The following is an 18,601-nucleotide window of genomic DNA, read 5'->3' as shown; positions in this document are numbered from 1 at the left end:
AAACTGACAGGCGGATCGGATCACCCGTGTGAAAGGGGCCTAGGGGGGTAAAACCTTCCGGGGCTGAAGTGGTTAGTGACTGAAACTCACCTGTAGTTGAATTCATGTTATTTGGATACTTTGTGTATGCCAATTAACAAATCTTGGTTGCAATCAATGGCCTGCATTTGTGGTATAATGTTCCATAGAAAATGTTGATTCTGAAAGGAAATCAATTTTGTTCTACTGGTGGGGAGCCTTCCCTGCTGGCAGAACAGACTGATTACTACTGTTGGCTGTAGCCTGGACAGTGACCTGCTGAGAGCCATCTGCCAGCCCCTACCACCACCTTCACAGCCCAACACTCCACTGACAGGCACCAGGATGTGTAGCTACCGAGCAGGATCTACAGAGATTTACAAAATGTTCTGGGGTTTTTTAAAATAATAGTCCGGTTTTGCTGGTATGGTCAATCTACATCACAAATATAAGTTTATATTTTCGCCATTGTTCTACTTTAAATACTTATTGACCTAAAAACCTCCAAGCATGTGAGAATAAATTCTGTAGATAACTTGGTAGATTCTGTTTCAAGAAAATGCTTTAGTGCTTGTAGTGCAATGTCCCTAACATTTTCTTTTTATATGAAATTCTCAAAAAAAAAAATGTAAAAATCTAATTTTTTAACATTTTAGGCCAATTTGTTTTCTGCTACATATGTTTGGTAAAAATAAAATCACAATAAGCGTATTTTGATTGGTTTACGCAAAAGTTATTGCGTCTACTAACTACGGGAAAGATTTCTGTCATTTTTATTGTGTTTTTTTTTTTTTTTTTTTTACTAGTAATGGCGGCGATCTGCGTTTTTTTTTTTTTTTTTTTTTTTTTTTGCGGGACTGCGACATTGCGGGGGACAGATCGGACCCCTGACCGACATTTTTGACACTTTTGGGAGTACCAGTGACATTACGACAGTAATCAGTGCTATAAATATGCACTGTTACTGTAAAAATGACACGGGCAGGGAAGGGGTTAACTTTATTGGTGAACAAGGTGTTAAGTGTGTCCCTAGGGGCGTGATTCTAACTGTGGGGGGGCGGGGCTTGTGATGTAACCACAGAGACATGCGTTCCTACATAGCAGGATCGTATAGCCTCTGCACTCACATCAGGGAGAATGACAGATGGCTGTGTTTACATCAGCCGTCTGGCTTTCTCCCTCTCCTGCGGGAGATCGCGAGTGACCGGCGGACATCGGAGACGCCTGTGAATGTGCGGGGGCGGCTGAGCAAGTGACGTACCCCTACGTCACTACCCAGCAGCGTCTGCCTGCCGCAGTATATCTACGGTGGGCGGTTGTTATGTGGTTAAAAAGCAGTGGGATGGATAATCAATGACTACAGCACATTTATAAAGAACTCCAGTGTGCTTTAAAATGTGCTTTTCATTTTGCCCTATTCTATGCTAGAGTAGGGAAATAAAAGACAGGAGGAGAGCCTAGTCATGTGACCTGTCAGTTTCTCCTCCAATCAGAGCTCTGCTGCATTAGGTAGAAAGCACTTTGAGGGGCATAATAGGCTCAATACTGCAGGCTACACTTTACGAATGAACTGTGAAATGCAAGCAGCTGCTTGAACCTTCATTGTGGAGTATAAACTGAGAGTGACTAGTGAAATCTGCTGTACAATACAAACCTTCATCCACGAGAGATATGGAGGTTTCATTCCTGACCTCTCCTTTTGAGCATGTTCGTTTTCAGGGCTCTCAGGCTGATGTTTTAGCTTCAGTGTTTTAGGGTTTACTGACCTTTTTTATTTAACAAGTATAAAGATAAGCAATTGTGACACTTTTTTGACACTCATTTACATCTATCTTGTTCTTACCCTTGACTATTTGGGGTCGGACAGTACTATATATTTTTAGGCTGCTCCTGAATGTACATTTTCTATGCTACTAAGGAGAGTTCCCTGAGATTCACTTTTAAATTTGTGTTGTGCATGTGCTTGGGTGTTGTGGTTTCTTTTTTTTGGTACAGGTTTTTAAATAAAATTTGCATGCATGGTTAGATGTTTTTAATTCTTGAATGTGGAGGAAGCAAGGAGATGGAGCAGAGGTAGAAGACCAAGGGAATCTGATCCCAGTTGCTGGGAAAAGTATGTTTGAAGTTTTTCGTTTAATAGTTTTTATTAAGACAAAAGTAAACAGAAATCTACAGCCATTAAAAGGGACTGAGTAGATCAATGCAAGGCATAATGTAAATTGTACAAAAAGATAGCTATCCAAACAACATTGAAAAATCAATGTGTTGACTATACACTGCTCCTAAGTACATACAGCGTAGAGCTGTCAGTCATATCACTTGAAGGCACTAGGATGAAGGCACTAGGATAAAGCATACAGGCACGGTTTATGCAAATAAGATAAACAAAGGAGACCGAGCATATACAAGAGACAGGAAAATGACAGAAGGGGAGAGAAGGTTAAACCTAGGTCCCTCATCAAAATATACCTAGTGTTGCCTGAGAACAGGTTATCTGAATATTCACATATTTAGCCCACGGGTCTTATGTTTGCTCCAGTTGCCTTCGTTATCAGTAATTGTGCTAGCAGTTTGCTCATGGACCATAATCCAAGGTTTTTTCCGTGCTCTCGCTGCTCAAAATGTTTGCAGCCAAGAGAATAAAGAAGATCAGCCATTGAGAACTGCGAGAAATAATAATGGTTCTTTATTAATGCTTTTTGAGGCTGTTGCAGGACAGAAATACCTATAACCTAGTGTAGTAGAGAAAAAACCCTGTTCCTAAAACCCCTGATTCTTGGGCACTCCTGCCATATATGAAGCATAGTGCAACCTCATAGAGCACTCTAAAATAATATAAGGATGCGTTTTGGATACATTATGGCAAGGCAAAAGGGAGCTAAACACCACCTAGTTAAAGCTTTGAAATTGGCTTGTATTAAAGATGCATTTAAAGTAGAACTATAGGCAAGGGAGAAAGGGAGCATTATACACATGGTCAGATTATTTTTACTCGTTTATGTCCCATTGCGGAGATTTCCCTTCACTTCCTTTCCCATAGCAAGATGGGAAGTTAGAGGAAATCCCTGCAAATTAAGGGAGTTCCTTAGTGTTTGTTACCCTTAAAAAAAAAAACAAAATTCATGTTTCCTTTAAGCATGTTATACAGCACAGTGCTTGTGCTGTCATTTACCCCCTTGTATCACCTGCAATAACTGGCTAATCCTGCCTGGTTCTGCCCTCCCCCTGTAAACTGACCACGGTTTATCACGGCTGCTGAGCTCTGACACCATGGTCAGTTTACGTGCCTCTGTCATCCATTGCTATCTGCAGCTCTCTCTGTCTCCCTCTGTCCTCCTCCCCCTCCCCTTCCTGCCTGTCAGATCTCACTAGCGCCACTCTGCTCCCCTCCCATCCCTGCTGCTACAAAACTTTTTTCCATCCCCATTGTTCGATAAGAACATGTGTTCCTAGTGTCTGTGCTTTATAAAAAAAAAAAAAGCAAGATTTCTACCTGATTTCGCAACGCCTCCCTGTGCTCACGTGACTTCTTGGCTCTCTCCTCCTCTCCTCCTCAGCTGAAGTCAGCAGGAGTTCTCAGGGCCCTCCTGCTTGTGCTGACAGACTGGGAGAGGAGAGAGCTGGGAGTAGTGTGAGCAGCGGGAGGCGCTGTGAAATCAGGTAAAAATCTGCTTTTTATTTTTTATATTTATAAAGCACAGACACTAGGACACATGTTTTTTATCGAACAATTCGAATGGTATAAAGATCATATTGGCTTAACAACCACTTTAAGGACCCCACACCTAGGTCACTAAAACTAGTGTCATTAGATTTTCTCTCTGTCACTTTCTGGGGACAACCTGAAATTTGGGATTTTCTTTTACTGTCAATTATAATAGTAAACAGGACAAATAGAGAGTGGTAATTTCCTAAACGGGGGTGCAGACAGCAATATAAACTGACAGGCGTTCTAATCCCTCTCCACTCTATCCAAAACTAAAACTAGAGTTTTGCCTTTAGTTGTACTCTAACATACTCCTAATAGAAGCATTGAAGTGGAGAGCACCAAGAATCAAATTCAATGTCCATAGAGAGGTCTGTTTCCCAAGCCAACATACACTATATTGTCAAAAGTATTGGGGTGCCTGCCTTTACACACACGAACTTTAATGACATCCCAGTCTTAGTACGTAGAGTTCAAAATTAATTAAATTTGGCCCACCCTTTGCCGCTATAACAGCTTCAATTCTTCTGGGAAGGCTGTCCACAAGGTTTAGGAGTGTCTATGGCAGTGTTTGACTAATCTTCAAGAAGCACATTTGTGAGGTCAGGCAGTGATATTGGACGAGAAGGCCAGGCTCAGTCTCCGCTTGAATTCATCCCAAACGTGTTCTATTGGATTGAGGACTTTGTGGACCAGTCAAGTTCCTCCACCCCAAACTCACTCATCCATGTCTTTATGGACCTTGCTTTGTGCACTGGTTCAAATCTTTGGTGGAGGGGGGAATTCTGGTTTGAGGTTGTTTTTCAGTGGTTGGGCTTTGCCCCTTTGTTCCAGTAAAGGGAACTCTTAAGGAGTCAGCATACCAAGACATTTTGGACAATTTCATGCTCCCAACTTTGTGAAAAAAGTTTGGTGATGGCCTCTCCGTATTCCAACATGACTGCTCCCCAGTGCAAAAAGCAAGGTTGATAAAGGCATAAAGGAGCGAGTTTGGGGTGGAGGAACTTGACTTGCCTGATGTCAACTCGATAAAACACCTTTGGGATGAATTAGAGCGGGGACTGTGAGCCAGGCCTTCTCGTCCAATGCCTGACCTTCCAAATGTGCTTCTGGAAGAATGGTCAAACATTCCAATAGACACTATAAACAAGTGGCCGCTGCCCCCACCTATTACTGGTCTTTGCAGCAAGAAGCCCTTGAAGGGTGACGTATGTCAAAGAGAACAAAAAATAATTTCCAAGCTGAACTTACAGACAAGCCAGCGACCAACCGAATTGACCTGCCTAGCAATATGCATAAAAACAGGGGTTTAGTCTGCGCACATTTTAAAATGTATGCATAAGCTACAGGCACTACGTTTTCTTTGGTCCTAACTCTAAGGTCTGAGAGTCTCCACATGCATTTTAATGGATGGGCAGAGGGCAGGTGAACATGGAAGGAGCCCACCCCTTCTTATTGGCACAGGGGCACACTATACACCCAGCACATAACACTAAGGTGTCTGCATTGCCTGGCCAATATATTAACAATGCAAACAAGTGGCCACTGCCCCACCTATAACTGGTCTTTGCAGCAAGGAGCACTGGAAGGGTGACGGATGTCAAAAAAAAACAAAGATGGTCAGGTAATGCACTGACACCTTTGCTGCCATAGTGCAATGTGCTGGGTGTTCAGTGTACCCCTGTGCCTTTTAAGGAGAGATGGGCTCCTTCCAGGCTCACTTGCCCTCTGCCTATCCATTAAAATGAGGCTGCTTCTATTGTGGAGACGCTCAGAAAATAGTTGGGACTACAGAAAATGGGGTGCCTTGACGCATATATTTGTAAATGTGTGAAATAGTTTGTACAACCAGGTTGGTAGGCGACTAGTAGGGGTGGGGGGGGGTGGGTTGAGGGAGAGGGGAAGGAGTATGACAAGATGGGAATAATTCTACCAGACACTGGATATGGGGATTTAAATGTGCCTATATGCCAACAACAGAGACCAAAAATTATAAAAAAAAATGGATATTTATTTATAGAAGATTACAAATAGGGCTGAACGATAGTCGATATTGACGCCGCTCTAGCAGACGTCCTCTGACGAAACGCGTAGGGTGGAGTCCTACGTCATCACGTCACTTCCGGGTTTTGGAGCTAGGGCCGTGGAACGCGGAAGCTTCCCGGCCCCCCTTCTACTGATGGCGGACAGCCAAACTGTGAGTTACTACCCCCTTTTTTCCGGATTGGCACTGTATACCGCATTAAGGGCCCCCCCCCTCTCTCTCTCTTTATTTCTGAGGACCAAACAAAAGAGTGAGATCGTGGCGAAGGAAACCCCTGAATAACTATATCGGTCCCATCACCCAGAAACAGGTTGTATACTAGGTGCGACACCAAGTGGACACACTGGTGATTGCACCCCTGACCTTTCTTACCTTTTAAATACTGGCTTGTATCACTGCACTTTTTATCCCTCACCAACAAGGGAAAGTTGGAATCGGTGGCATTTACATATTTATTTAAGCTCTGAGCATATGATCTTACATCACCACCATTACTGGCACATCACGCTGCACACCAACAGGCATTTGTTTTAATCCACGGTTTTTACTGACATCCTCATTATTTGGTTTTATCACCATCATCGTTGGTATATCACGTTATTTAATAGCAGCTTGTTACTCTTTTAATAAATTCACTGAGTTTGCATACTGGTTTTCTTACTTATTTATTTGCACCAGCACTTTTTACTTTTGTATGGGTAACTGTCAAAGGTCAAATACCTACCGTGGCCTCTGACTACCAAACACTTGAGCACTTTATAATAATAAATAAAACCACTATTTATTTATTCATTCTATTTTGCCTGAGCACTTTATGAACAAATCACTGTTTATTCATTTATTTATATATTTATTCTGTTTGACACATTGTCACTTGGAAGGTAGCGCCGTATCAACCTCTGCACTTTCTTTCAAACTCTTAGCCCTTTCTTAGGGTTGGTTGTTGGCAGCTTACACCTTATTTTATAAACACATTCACTGTAGACTCCATAGCGCTGGTCACCTCTTGCATATTACGATATGATATCGACTATCGTTCTGCGGCCGTAGGCGATATTCATATCGCCGAGGTCACAATATTTTACATAGGCAGGGGGAAGGGACTCGGAGGAGGACGCACACATCCATTCCACTGCAGCCCGCCCCACACATTCAGTGAGTCTCACTCTCCGCCCTAGTTTTCTTAATGGCACATGCAGGGAACCAATCACGCCGTGAGCAGCTGCCCACCTAACCAATCACGCGTGCCTGCACACCTGATTGGTTCGCTGTGCCGCTACTCACGGTGTGATTGGTTCCCTGAATGTGCCATTGAGAAAACTAGGGCGGAGAGTGAGACTCGACTATCGTAAAGCTCTACACACGATCTAACAGAAGTCTATGAGAAACTGTAGGTAACCTGTGTGAAAACTGCAGGTACACTGTGCTGCTCAATCCCCCCCCCCCCCCCCCCAGGCTCCCTGACACAGGGAATCCCACCGACTCTCCTATTAAGACTAATGTAGATGTAGCTAATCATATAACAGTGGCTATCTCTTTTATACAATACATAACCAACACTCTGCAGTGCACGAGTGAGTCAGTGTAATATGCGGCTGTGCTGTGATCCTTTCCCGGCTCCTAGTCCACCACTGTGAGTGACTGAATAATCCGATCGATTCCACACTGTCACTGACTGTCACTGAATAATCCGATCGATTCCACACTGTCACTGAGACTGAGTAATTGATTTGAGAATACCATTATTAACCCTGACCTGCCCAGTGCCCTGTATCTGCAATTAAAATTTAGAAGGCTGCCTGCATGCTTCATGATTTCTATTCCCAGCATTCTTCCTAATCCCTTGTTGACTTTAGCCTGGATTGACGGGTCCCTCAATATCGCAATATATATCGTTGAAAAAAAAATATTGCGATATATTTTTTTTCCAATATCATGCAGGCCTAATTACAAATAATGAAATAAAAAAAAAAAAATATATATATATATATATATATATATATATATATATATATATATATATAATTTATATAGTTATAGCAACATAACGATGTATGTCTATAATGCATCACAGCCTGCTTGTAGATCGACGCGTTTCACTGAAATAGCTTCTTCGGGATCCAAACATTGTGTACATATCAGACAAATTTTCTAAATATCATCGTATCTAAAATGGACAACAATACAAATCAATATGCATCTCATATAGTACTTCAGATAAACACTGGGCTACCCAAAATTCATATATCAGTACATCATAACCGAATCTAAAAAAGGAAAGTAACTGAACGAGCAAGAAAAAAAAAAGAGGGGAAACGCAACAGTGTGGATCAAGGGGGGGGGGGGGGGACTTCAAGCAAGTTGAAGGATGGGAAAGGGGAGAAAACAACTAGCACAGAACGTATAATAAAATATATGTATGTTCTTACCCATCGATAAAATGTATATATTCTTACCCATCGATATTTTATCGATGGGTAAGAACATACATATATATTTTAATTTGTTATATGCTAGATGTTTTCTCCCCTTCCCCGTCCTTTAACTTGCTTAAAGGCCTCCCCTAATCTTGATCCGCTGCAGCCTGTTTCCTCACATCCCCACTGTTGTGTTTCCCCTCTTTTCCTTTTTTTTTTTTTTTCGCTTGTTCAGTTACTTTTCTTTTTTAGTTTCTGTTATGATGTACCGATGTTTGGATCCTAGAAGCTATCTCAGCGAAACGCGTCGATCTACAAGCAGACTATGTGATGCATTATAGACATACATCATTATAGTGATATGATATATATATATATATATATATATATATATATATATATATATATATATATATATATATATATATATATATAATGTGTGTGTGTGTGTGTGATCTCATTATTTGTAATCTTCAATAAATATCTTTTTTTTTTTTTTTTAAACATAATTTTTGGTCTCGGATGTTGACATATAGGCACATTTAAATCCCCATATCCAGTGTCTGGTAGAATTATTCCCACCTTGTCATACTCCTCCCCCACTAGTCGTCTACCAACCTGGTTATACAAACTATTTCACAATTTTACCCCAGGGGACGGTGCCTGTTGGTCCATAGACTCTTTCTCTCCATACAAATTTAACACATATTGTTAGACAGGTCAATTAGTTTGGTCGCAGGCTTGTTGGTAAGTTGAGCTTAGAAATGTCTTTAGTTTTGTTTGACATTCCCATAAACACACCTCTTAAACTTATGGATAGCCTTCCCAGAAGAGTTAAAGCTGTTATAGCTACAAAGGGTGGGCCAACTCATTATTGGATGTGTGGGGCCAAAGGGATTTCAGAAAATTTTGAAAAAACTTAACTGGTCGGACTGGGGCATCTCAAGGTTAGCGAGACAATGCTGAATGGTCTCTTATGGGTAAAAAAATAACCAATATGGTATAGGTCCTTATCATTCAGCCACTAAAACACCTTCACATCTCCACCGGGGGGGATTTTAGGGTTTTTGAATATGTGGGCAAGGGGGATGAAGTCTGATGTGAGAGAAATAGGAGTCCACATGTAGTCCATAACACAAAGTAGGGAGACAACGTTGGGTCATCACTGGGGGTCTGTCTTTAGGGAGTTACCATAACAAATAATCGAAAGTAATAGGACGTACAGTTTGTCATTCCATATAGACCCAGTCAGGCTTTGACTTTCATTTTTCTAACATAAGCTTGATCTTGAAAGGTAAGCAGGTCTCCAAACTGAGGTGGAGGCGCAATATTTTATCACTTGAAGGTGGAGCTGCACAAGGATTATTGTGCTTCAAAGGTTTTCACTGAAGGGGTTGGAGGAGTGCATCAAACAGGATCGCTTTTATGATAAATTTAAGGATTTGAAGACGTTTGAGACTTTTTACACTTTTTTTTTTTTTCTGTAGACTTTATTTTTATTTTTTTCTGGCGATTTATAACAGTAAGATAGCATTTTGCTAATGTTTTATATTTCACGCTTTATATTTTCACCAATTATTCTTGGTCTTGAAAGATTTAACATCCAATAAAGCAAGGCAACTTTTCAAACATAGGCGATCAGTTTCAGCCACCATGCTTCTATTTGACAGGCGTGCTTTGCCATTATAGGTAGGACATGGCAGTCAAAAGGATAACGTCTTAAAACAAGCTTGCTAATTTAGAGCTGCGCAATCACTTCTATTGCCCTCGGGAGTGGTGGTCCTCACACAATTTCCCCCCGTGGTTCCCGGTCTCTCCTGATTCCGTTTGGAAAATGGCAAACATGTTATACTTACCTGCTCTGTGCAATGGTTTTGCACAGAGCAGCCCTGAGCCTCTTCTGCTCAGGTGCTGGTTTCACCCCCCCTCCCCCTCCCCGAGTGCCCCTATAGCAAGCAGCTACACTCGTGCATGCTGGCTCGCTGTATCCATAAGACACACAGTGGGGCCCTGCCCCGGCGCCCCACTCCGTTGTCACTGGCTGTGATTGACAGCAGCGAGAGCCAATGGCTGGAGTTGCTGGAAAGGTTCTAACAGTTCAACAGCCATAGATCTTCTTTGCAAATATTTAAAGGCATCTTGAAAGGAAAAATACGACCGTGTCCCAACTTTTTTGGAATTGAAGCTGTACCAAAAAAAAGAAAATATATAGGTTTGATAAACAAATATTGTGCAAATCAGAAATGCTAATTTTATTGTCAAAATGAAGAACACAAAGGTGTGTGTGTGTGTGTGTGTTTTTTTTTCTCCCCCTTTTTTGTAAAATGTTTCTCTACCTTTTTTGCCTGTCAACCCAACCCTCCTCCTCTCTTCTTCACACCAAGCCCTTTCCCACTTATTTGATCTAAACCCACCTTTCCCCTTCTGACATACATACTTATGATGGTCTGGGGTACAGTTTCTCTGCCTGAGTGTGTTAGTGCAGTGGAATCCAGTCTTCTATAGGGCCAGGAGATTGGGGAAAACATCCATATATAAGTCTACACAAACAACCAGCAATCCCCATGGTACTTTAAAGGTAAACCATGTATGATGACCTGATATGTAAAAGTTTGTACAAAACTTTTTTTTATTTATTTTTTAACACTCCTAAAAATTACAAAAATCAAGCTAATGGCTTTAATGGTATGAAAATGAGTAAAACCTGTGGTGCATGCCCGAATCATGCATTTAATAATTTTATATTGTTGTTCCACTTCCTCTCTTCACATGCATGTGGCCTTTTTGAGGACCCAGTGAGTAGAGGAACAACCAATATAGAAGTCTACAGGGTTCTACGGCATGCTGCTTTGTTTGAAAGTACTACTTTACAATGTGACTTAACCTCAAACAGATATAAGGACATCTGACATTTTGGACTTTCTTTGGTTGCATGCTTGTTCTGGGTCTGTGAATCCAGAAGTTTTGAAGCCAGATACAGCTAGGCAGCTGTTTTTAGAAGGTCAATGATGGCAGCCATGCTTTCACATTGGGGCGGTGCGCTGGCGGGGAGGTGAAAAAATTCCTGCAAACAGCATCTTTGAAGCATGTTTGGAGCGTCTTTAAAAAAATAAAAAAGCCTCAAAAGCTCCCCTCTCCATTGAAATTAATAGGAAGCGCTTCAAAAGTGATTCAAAATGGTTCTTGAAGCAGTTTTTGAGTCACGTGACCTTCAAAAAAGCCCACAGCTAACGCCTCAAAAGTGCTCAACCTTTTTATGGGCCGTTTTCAAGCCTCGGTGTGAAAGGGCTCTAACTCAAAGAAAACATAATAAAAAGAATCTGTAATATAAAACCATAAAAACTCTGCGGGTAAAGTGTAGGTATCTAGAGGTACCCAAACATATCTATCAGCCTCTCAAATCCTCCATATGTACTGCAGTAGTTCACGTTCCAATAACTGACTTTCTTGTGTTTTTTTTTTTTTTTTTTAATCTTTTTTATTGAGATCTTTTAAGAAAACAATAACCTGAACCAACAAAAAAAAAGAAAACACAAGCAGTTACCCTAAGCAGGGATATAGAAGAGTAGATAAATGACAAAAGCATGGGTAACACTTGAGATTTTTGGGGTTTCAGAACACAGAATTTGATTTATAATATTGTATGTGTATATAGCTTTGCGTGTTATTTTTCTCACTTTGTAAATATCGAGTTTCTTGTATGATGTTGTTTGCATTTGTTCTTTAAATGTATTTTGGGCATCATAAATGGATGCCTGATTTCCAAACACATCCTACACAGTCTAGACCAGACTTCTGTTCTTTGGAAGAGGAGACATGAGGAAATATTTACTCTGTTCTCAAAGTACAGCAGATTGGCAGCGTGTGAGTGGGGCTCTACAATTGTGTAGTATACTTGGCTTAAAAAAATAAAATGCATTTGTTTGGATAATGTGAGTGTGATATATAAATATTTAAACTGCTTTTATCCAACACATAATTTCCTCATCTAAAAGAACAAATTGTTTTAAACCCGCTTCCCCAGATAGTTTAGATCAAAACTTCATTGCTTAAAGTGGAGTAACAGTCCCCCAAATACTTAAAAAAAACACCTCTGTACTTGTCTAACCATATACAGCAACATTTAGAACGTGTCATGTGTGGTCGTTTTTGTTAAAATATTTGATTGCTAACCAGATCTCGGAAGTAGGCAAGTTCCAAGTTAGCTGTGGGCGTCTGAAGAACTCTTCTCTTCGTTTACAAGATTTCGGTGCAGCTGGCTACCCAGCATGCACCTGCTAATCTTACGCCTGCGCAGTAATGCCACTGCGTGGCTCTCCCTTTTTCCTGACACTCAAAATTTTGTCACTAGGCGATTCACAAGGATTTCTGGTATACATAATGCCACTATCCCAGGAGTCCTTGCAAATCGCCTAGTGACATAATCGCCTAGGTGGCCATAGCCGGAAGTGCTGAAAAAAGAATAAAGTTATTTCCTTTAAAAATATAAAAATAAAAAAAATAAAATGCCCATTGGTAAAAGTGTTCCTAATAGCCATAAGATACATTGCACATAAAAAAAAATGGGATGAACTCCGCTTTAACCAAAAACTTCTTTCAGAGCACCCAATAGTGTTAAACTGTAAATGTGGAAAAAAAATAAAAAATTCAGCTGGATATGAATGAATGTTTAAAGGGGTTTTAAACTCCTAAACAAAAATGTATTGTATCACCGCTTTCCATTCCTTAAGCCTATGTTCAAACTAGTTCTGCTGCATATTCATGCATGTTTCAGTACATTTTTGATGCATTTTCATGCATTTTTTTTTTTTTTTTTTGTTTTTTGGAGGAGGAGATTGTTAAACAAAACCCTGTAAAAATTTACCAAAAACAAATGTACCTGCATTTTCCTCTCCAATTGAAGTTTAAAGGGACAATAAAAAATATGCTGCACAAAAAAATCACTTTCTATTGCCTTGCATTGGCAGACGCAGGAAAAATTGCACTAGTGTGAGTGGGGTCTAAAGGAATGGTCATAGCATAAACTTTATTTTCTAACCTTGTAGTAGTAATACAAACAATAGTAACTTTTGACAATCTAGTATAGGATTACTAGAAATCATCTTTAATGTTGTAATTGTGGCTTATCTGCTGGTCATTGCTATCCACAACCTCTGGATTCCCTGCATGCATTTCAGCTTCTCCTCTGCGGTTTATTTTCAATTTCTAAGGACTACATGTACTATAAATACCTTGCTGCCTGCAAGCTGTGATTCCTTTAGGCTCCATTCACACCTGGGCATTTTTGAGTGTTTTTCAGTTCCAAAAACGCTAAAAAAAAAACGTTCCAAAACGCCCAACAAGTAAAACCCCATTCATTTAAATGGCCCCTGTTCACATCTGAGCGTTTTGCAAAATGCCTGTTGCTGAAAAAAGTACATGAGCTTCTTTTTGGGCTGATTACCAGCGTTTTTGATAGATGTCAATGCCTGCCTCCAAAAAACGCCTGAAAAAAATGCCTGAAAATCGCGGTAAAAAAACCGCGGTAAAACGCTACGCTCAAGTGTGAATGCAGCCTTACTGAATGAGTCTCCTGAAACTCCTCTCAGCACCTCTGTGGTTCAGATGGCAGGCTCTTTATAATGTGTGACACGGCAGTGCCTACTCACAGGGCATAGTGAACACGTCAAATATGCTTCATGCAAACGACTGTCAGAAAAATGTCAGCCTTATTTCTATACATGTTCTGGGTCAGACACTCAAAAAACATTGAAGTCAAAACATCAGCCTGACAGCCAGACAACCTCCGCAATGGCAGCTTCCATACTTTTCTATAAAGAGTCAACCTAGATAACGGATATTTTTTTCATGCTATGGAACTAGAACAAGTTGGTTGTACAACTCACACCTCCCATCCTGTTATTACACAATCAACATCTTCAAATTCCTTTGCAATTGGTTTAGGGCTAAAGTTATACTACAGGTGGTGTTTGGATAACCCTGGCACTAAGGAGGGGACAAAATGCCTCTAAAAAGTGATCCACTGTGAATCCCTTTACAGCAATGGGCAGCAATGATGGGCACGCATATAAACAAGCCCTAAGTGTGACTGGAGGAGAGGAAACAATGGGTATGGTTTCTCCTGCCTGCAGCAAAGAGATTACATCATTTGAGCCTAGGCCAAGTCACTTAGAAGGAGTTTAAAGATTTTTCTTTGTTTTCTGTAAAAAAAAAAAAAAAAAAAAAAACACTGTTAACAGTTGTGAAATGCAGGCACCAGATTTGTTTTGTAGTTTAGATACACAGACCAAGTGACAATTAACTCTGCTTAAAGTTTCAATCTTACATTTGAGGATTAGACACAAATGTGTGTTCCTATTTCTGTTTAAAGGTTAATTTAACCTGGCAAGGAACATTTTTTAATTGGACTTACTCAATGTAGTTAAAAGCTATTTATTTTGTATTTCAGGTACTGGCATGGTTCGAGGAAGGAGAAGAAACTACAACTGCCTTCGTGGAGCCTATAGTTATTGTTCTGATCCTATTTGTAAATGCATTTGTAGGAGTATGGCAGGTATGTTATTAATCTTGTATACTTTTACACCCGCTCTTCAATTCCTCTTTCATTTTTGTAGCTACCAGTTGTGCAAGGTTATAAATCCAAGTAATTTGGCATAAAAAAATAAAATGGAAAGCAATTGTCTTGCCCTGCTGCATATATCACTGTGCCTTATGACTAAAGTGCTTGAAACCCAGTGACTAGCCCCAGATGATAGATGTATATTCTAAACTAATGTGACTCTCTCCTCGCCCATTTTTTTTTTTTTTTTTTTTTTTTTTTTTTTAAACCTACCAATTTTATATCATGAACAAAATATTCATCAAGTGCTACATAAAGTGCTATGTATGCAAATCAAGCACCTTAATCCATATAATTATATGCAGCAAAAAACAAAAGTGCTGAATTTTTACAATAATTGATTATAAAAGTGACCTGTGCAGATTATAATACCATTTATTAAGTGCAAAATCCACACAATATGTGCAATTTACCTTTAATCATAAAGTGTCCAGTGCAGGTAATCCCTTTTATTCCAAATCAGTTGTCAACAGATCAGTTTCATAATGTCAAGCAGATATAAAGTTAACACCCCAAGTGGTGTGCTGGCATATGGTATACACTGTGTGATCACCACGTCAGTTCACTCTGTAAATCCTCCACCCAGCTGCTGAAATCATTCACCAGAGAACTTGACCCTTTAAATGGGTCCTTCGCATCCTCTTATAATATGCCAAACCAGTCTACTTTCATAGGAGATCCATTTAAATGAAGAGGAAACAAGACAAAAAATACATAGTATAAAACTGTTTAATAAAAATGTTTATTAAAACAAATCGGATCACTCACATTTATAGGGGCCAGTCCTAGCACTAAGAAATAACACTTAGGCCCCTTTCACATGGGCGCACCACCCAACAGAGTCCATTCTGCTCAGCGGGGGATCAATCCCGCCGATCCCCACTAAGCAGGCAGATGACAGCTCCGTCTCCGCTCTGTGTGCCCACTGTCCTCTATGGGGAGATTGGATAAGAACGGACTGCCTGTCCGTTCTCATCCGATCCCACAGATAGATGGAAAATAGGGTTTCCATCTATCCGGATTTCATGGACAGGATCGGATAGCAACAGGTGTCAATGGAGATGTCTCCGCTGACACCCGCTGCCCCATAAGGATGCATGGAGCATCCAATCAGGTCCGCCTGAAAAACTGACAGGGGCCTGAAAACTGTGAAAGGGTACTTAGTCTTTTCATACAACTTCTGTTTCTTCTAGGACTTCCTGTTGGATGCAAACTGGTGTTCTGTGTGGAATGACGTCATGTGCCTATGCCTAAATTGCTCGTGATAAAAAATTGTTAGGTTTTAGAAAAAAGTAGGAGAGTCACATTAGCTTGCTAGTGCTGTACTTTTTTTTTTATCTTGAATATTAGAAGGTATTTCAATAAAGCAGCTGATTTTTTTGTAACTTTAGAACCTTTGGCACGGACATCAAAATGTATCTATCATAAGGCAGGGCTTGACAAATTTGCTTTGAATCTAAGAGCCAGCTAAAAAAGTTAGGAGCCATTTTTTTTTTCACTGGCAAGGCTTTGTTTTCGGCGAAGGAGATGGCCAACCGTTGATCTTTAAAGGGGGTCACTGATAAAAGGGCACTCTGATATAATGGGGGCCCTCTAAGAAGGGTGCTGATATGAAGGGACTCTGATCTAACAAGGGTGCTAACATAAAGAGACTCTGATCTAATTTGGGGGGGGGGGTCTCTCTGCTGCCTGTCCTAAAATTGCAGGACACATCAGGCAGAGAACACCTATTGTTTGGACAGTGTGGTCAGTCATACACTCCTCTCACACTGTCCCCAGCTCGCCTACTGATTGGGAGAAGACCATAAGTGGGTGGAAAGCTCCGGCTAATGGAGAGAGGCTGACAGGCTGCCCAATCGTCGCTTACCCATGCAAGGGAAGAAAGAAGGCGAGAAGCTCAGTGGGCGGCAGCCCGAGGAGTTGCTCATGTCTGCTGCCACTGGCAGCGGTGGATAGGCTGGCCGGAGCCCAGACGCCAAGACCCCATTTCTGGTCAACCATGGAGACCTGATGCCTGAGCTTTTTGAGCCCTGTCATAAGGAAATACACAGCAGGTGATTGACAGTCTCAGCTTTGCATGTGGTAGGGGGATTGGGGCCATCTTACGGGATTGCTTGGTGTCAGCATACCCTATTCGAAAGTGATTCCTGTAGATATCAGAGGAATGGGAGAGGAGACAAATCGCACTCTGTGCTATGGGTTGAGGCATGTACATACTGTAGAAGGATATGCTTTGATCATTTTTTTATTTAAAGGTTTACAACCACTTCAAAGAAAAGCACTCGCATTTTTAAAAATGTTTATTTTATTCCATCCCTCAGGGGACCTCCTGTCCTCATTGGTGCCACTATTGCAGAGCACAAGCCTCTATGTTAAAGTAGAAGTCCACCCTAACACTAAAATCTGTAAATCCAGAGGCATCCACGATCTAAGGCTAACCTATCTAGCCCCATAAAGAAGAAATCGCTATACATACCTTTTTTTGAAGCAACTCCGGTCCAGTCCGACGCTGAGCTGTCGGCAGCTTCACTGTGGGAGCGGATGCACAGGAGGCAGCCGTCAACGGAAGCCTTATAGTAACTGTATGGGTGACGTCACTTCCCATTAATTTCCCAACTGTTTTCAGCTGTCTCCTCTGCAGAGCTTCCACCGCTGGAGACTGAAGCGGCTTCAAAAAAGGTATGTAATCTGATTTCTTCTTTACGTTTTATGGGCATGTCTGTGGGGGGGAGGAACAGCCAGCACTGAGCTTCGCACTCTCTTCTTAGCTGATTTTTCGGTTTACTGTTATGATTTAACAATCAGCGTTGACCTGACAAAACTGCATGTTCACAAAAGTAAGTCAGTGCTGTGTGGGCTCTATGATCTATTGTACACCACCCTTGCACATAGATTACACCATGGTGCAGTACAGACTGGTACTGTGTAAGACACAACCCCCCAATGCTGATCATTCATAAAAGCTGCAGGGCTGTGTGATTCATCAGTCGAGACTGTGTATGTTTAAAAGCAGCCATAGATTATACAGCACTGCAGGTTGTGACTTTTTTTTTTTTTTTTTGAAAATTGCAACTCTGCAAAGTACCAACACTGGCACTCACAAATTCCTCTTTTGTTCATTGACAGACACAGTTCCTGATATTCTTAACCATTGGGTTATACTGCCCCCTACAGGAGTAGAACACTAGGCAGAAAAAAAGTCTGGCTACGCCTATGGGCAGCCCCAGGGGGTATACTCCTTCTCTCTGCTATGGGTACTTTTTTTTTTCCTAGTCAGGAGTAAGGACCTAGTTCCTTGCTGGAATCTCTAGTCCTAGGAAATTTTTTTTCTTTTAGATAGATTTTTTTTTTTTCTCCTTTTTTTTTTTTTTTTTTTCCTGTGAGATATACAATCAGTTGCTGGACTGGGTGACGGGCTGGATAATCTAGATCCAGTGGTCAGCACCACTCTGCCCAGCAAGCGCGCACGCAGACCTCTGCTCCACGCTAGGTCGGCTGCGAAATAGCCCCACCGGACGGGGGCTTGCTTGCAAGTTAAACGCCTTGCAAGATCGCATATGACCGGTTCTTGGTCCGAGTTGCAGCGTTCCTCCTGGCCGACAGCCCCCCATTTCAGTGGCGAAGGGTTCTGTCTGGAGCGGTGCCTGCCTGGTTCCTGTTATGGTGAGTAGCTGTCCCCCCTCTCCCCCTAGAGGATTTTTGGGTGGACGCGGGCCCCTCCATGGGACGGTCGGACACCTGGGTTCCCCTCCTTCCCATTAGGTACCCCTTTACCTGTCCCCCCCCGCACTGACGGT

General features: G+C 41.3%; 1 protein-coding gene across 1 annotated transcript in view; it reads left to right on the top strand.

Moving 5' to 3' along the window:
* Positions 1-18,601, top strand: part of ATP2A3 (ATPase sarcoplasmic/endoplasmic reticulum Ca2+ transporting 3) — a 409,528-nt gene that overhangs the window by 133,873 nt on the left and 257,054 nt on the right. Inside the window, exon 4 of the mRNA XM_082244776.1 lies at positions 14,634-14,738. Coding sequence (XP_082100902.1) covers positions 14,634-14,738 — 105 coding nt within the window. The remainder of the gene's footprint in view (positions 1-14,633; positions 14,739-18,601) is intronic.

The sequence above is a fragment of the Pelophylax lessonae genome, assembly GCF_965119305.1.
Source record: "Pelophylax lessonae genome assembly, chromosome: 2".
NCBI classification, from domain to species: domain Eukaryota; kingdom Metazoa; phylum Chordata; class Amphibia; order Anura; family Ranidae; genus Pelophylax; species Pelophylax lessonae.
The sequence above is the reverse complement of the archived record's forward strand: the minus strand, read 5'-3'. Positions and strand labels throughout refer to the sequence as shown.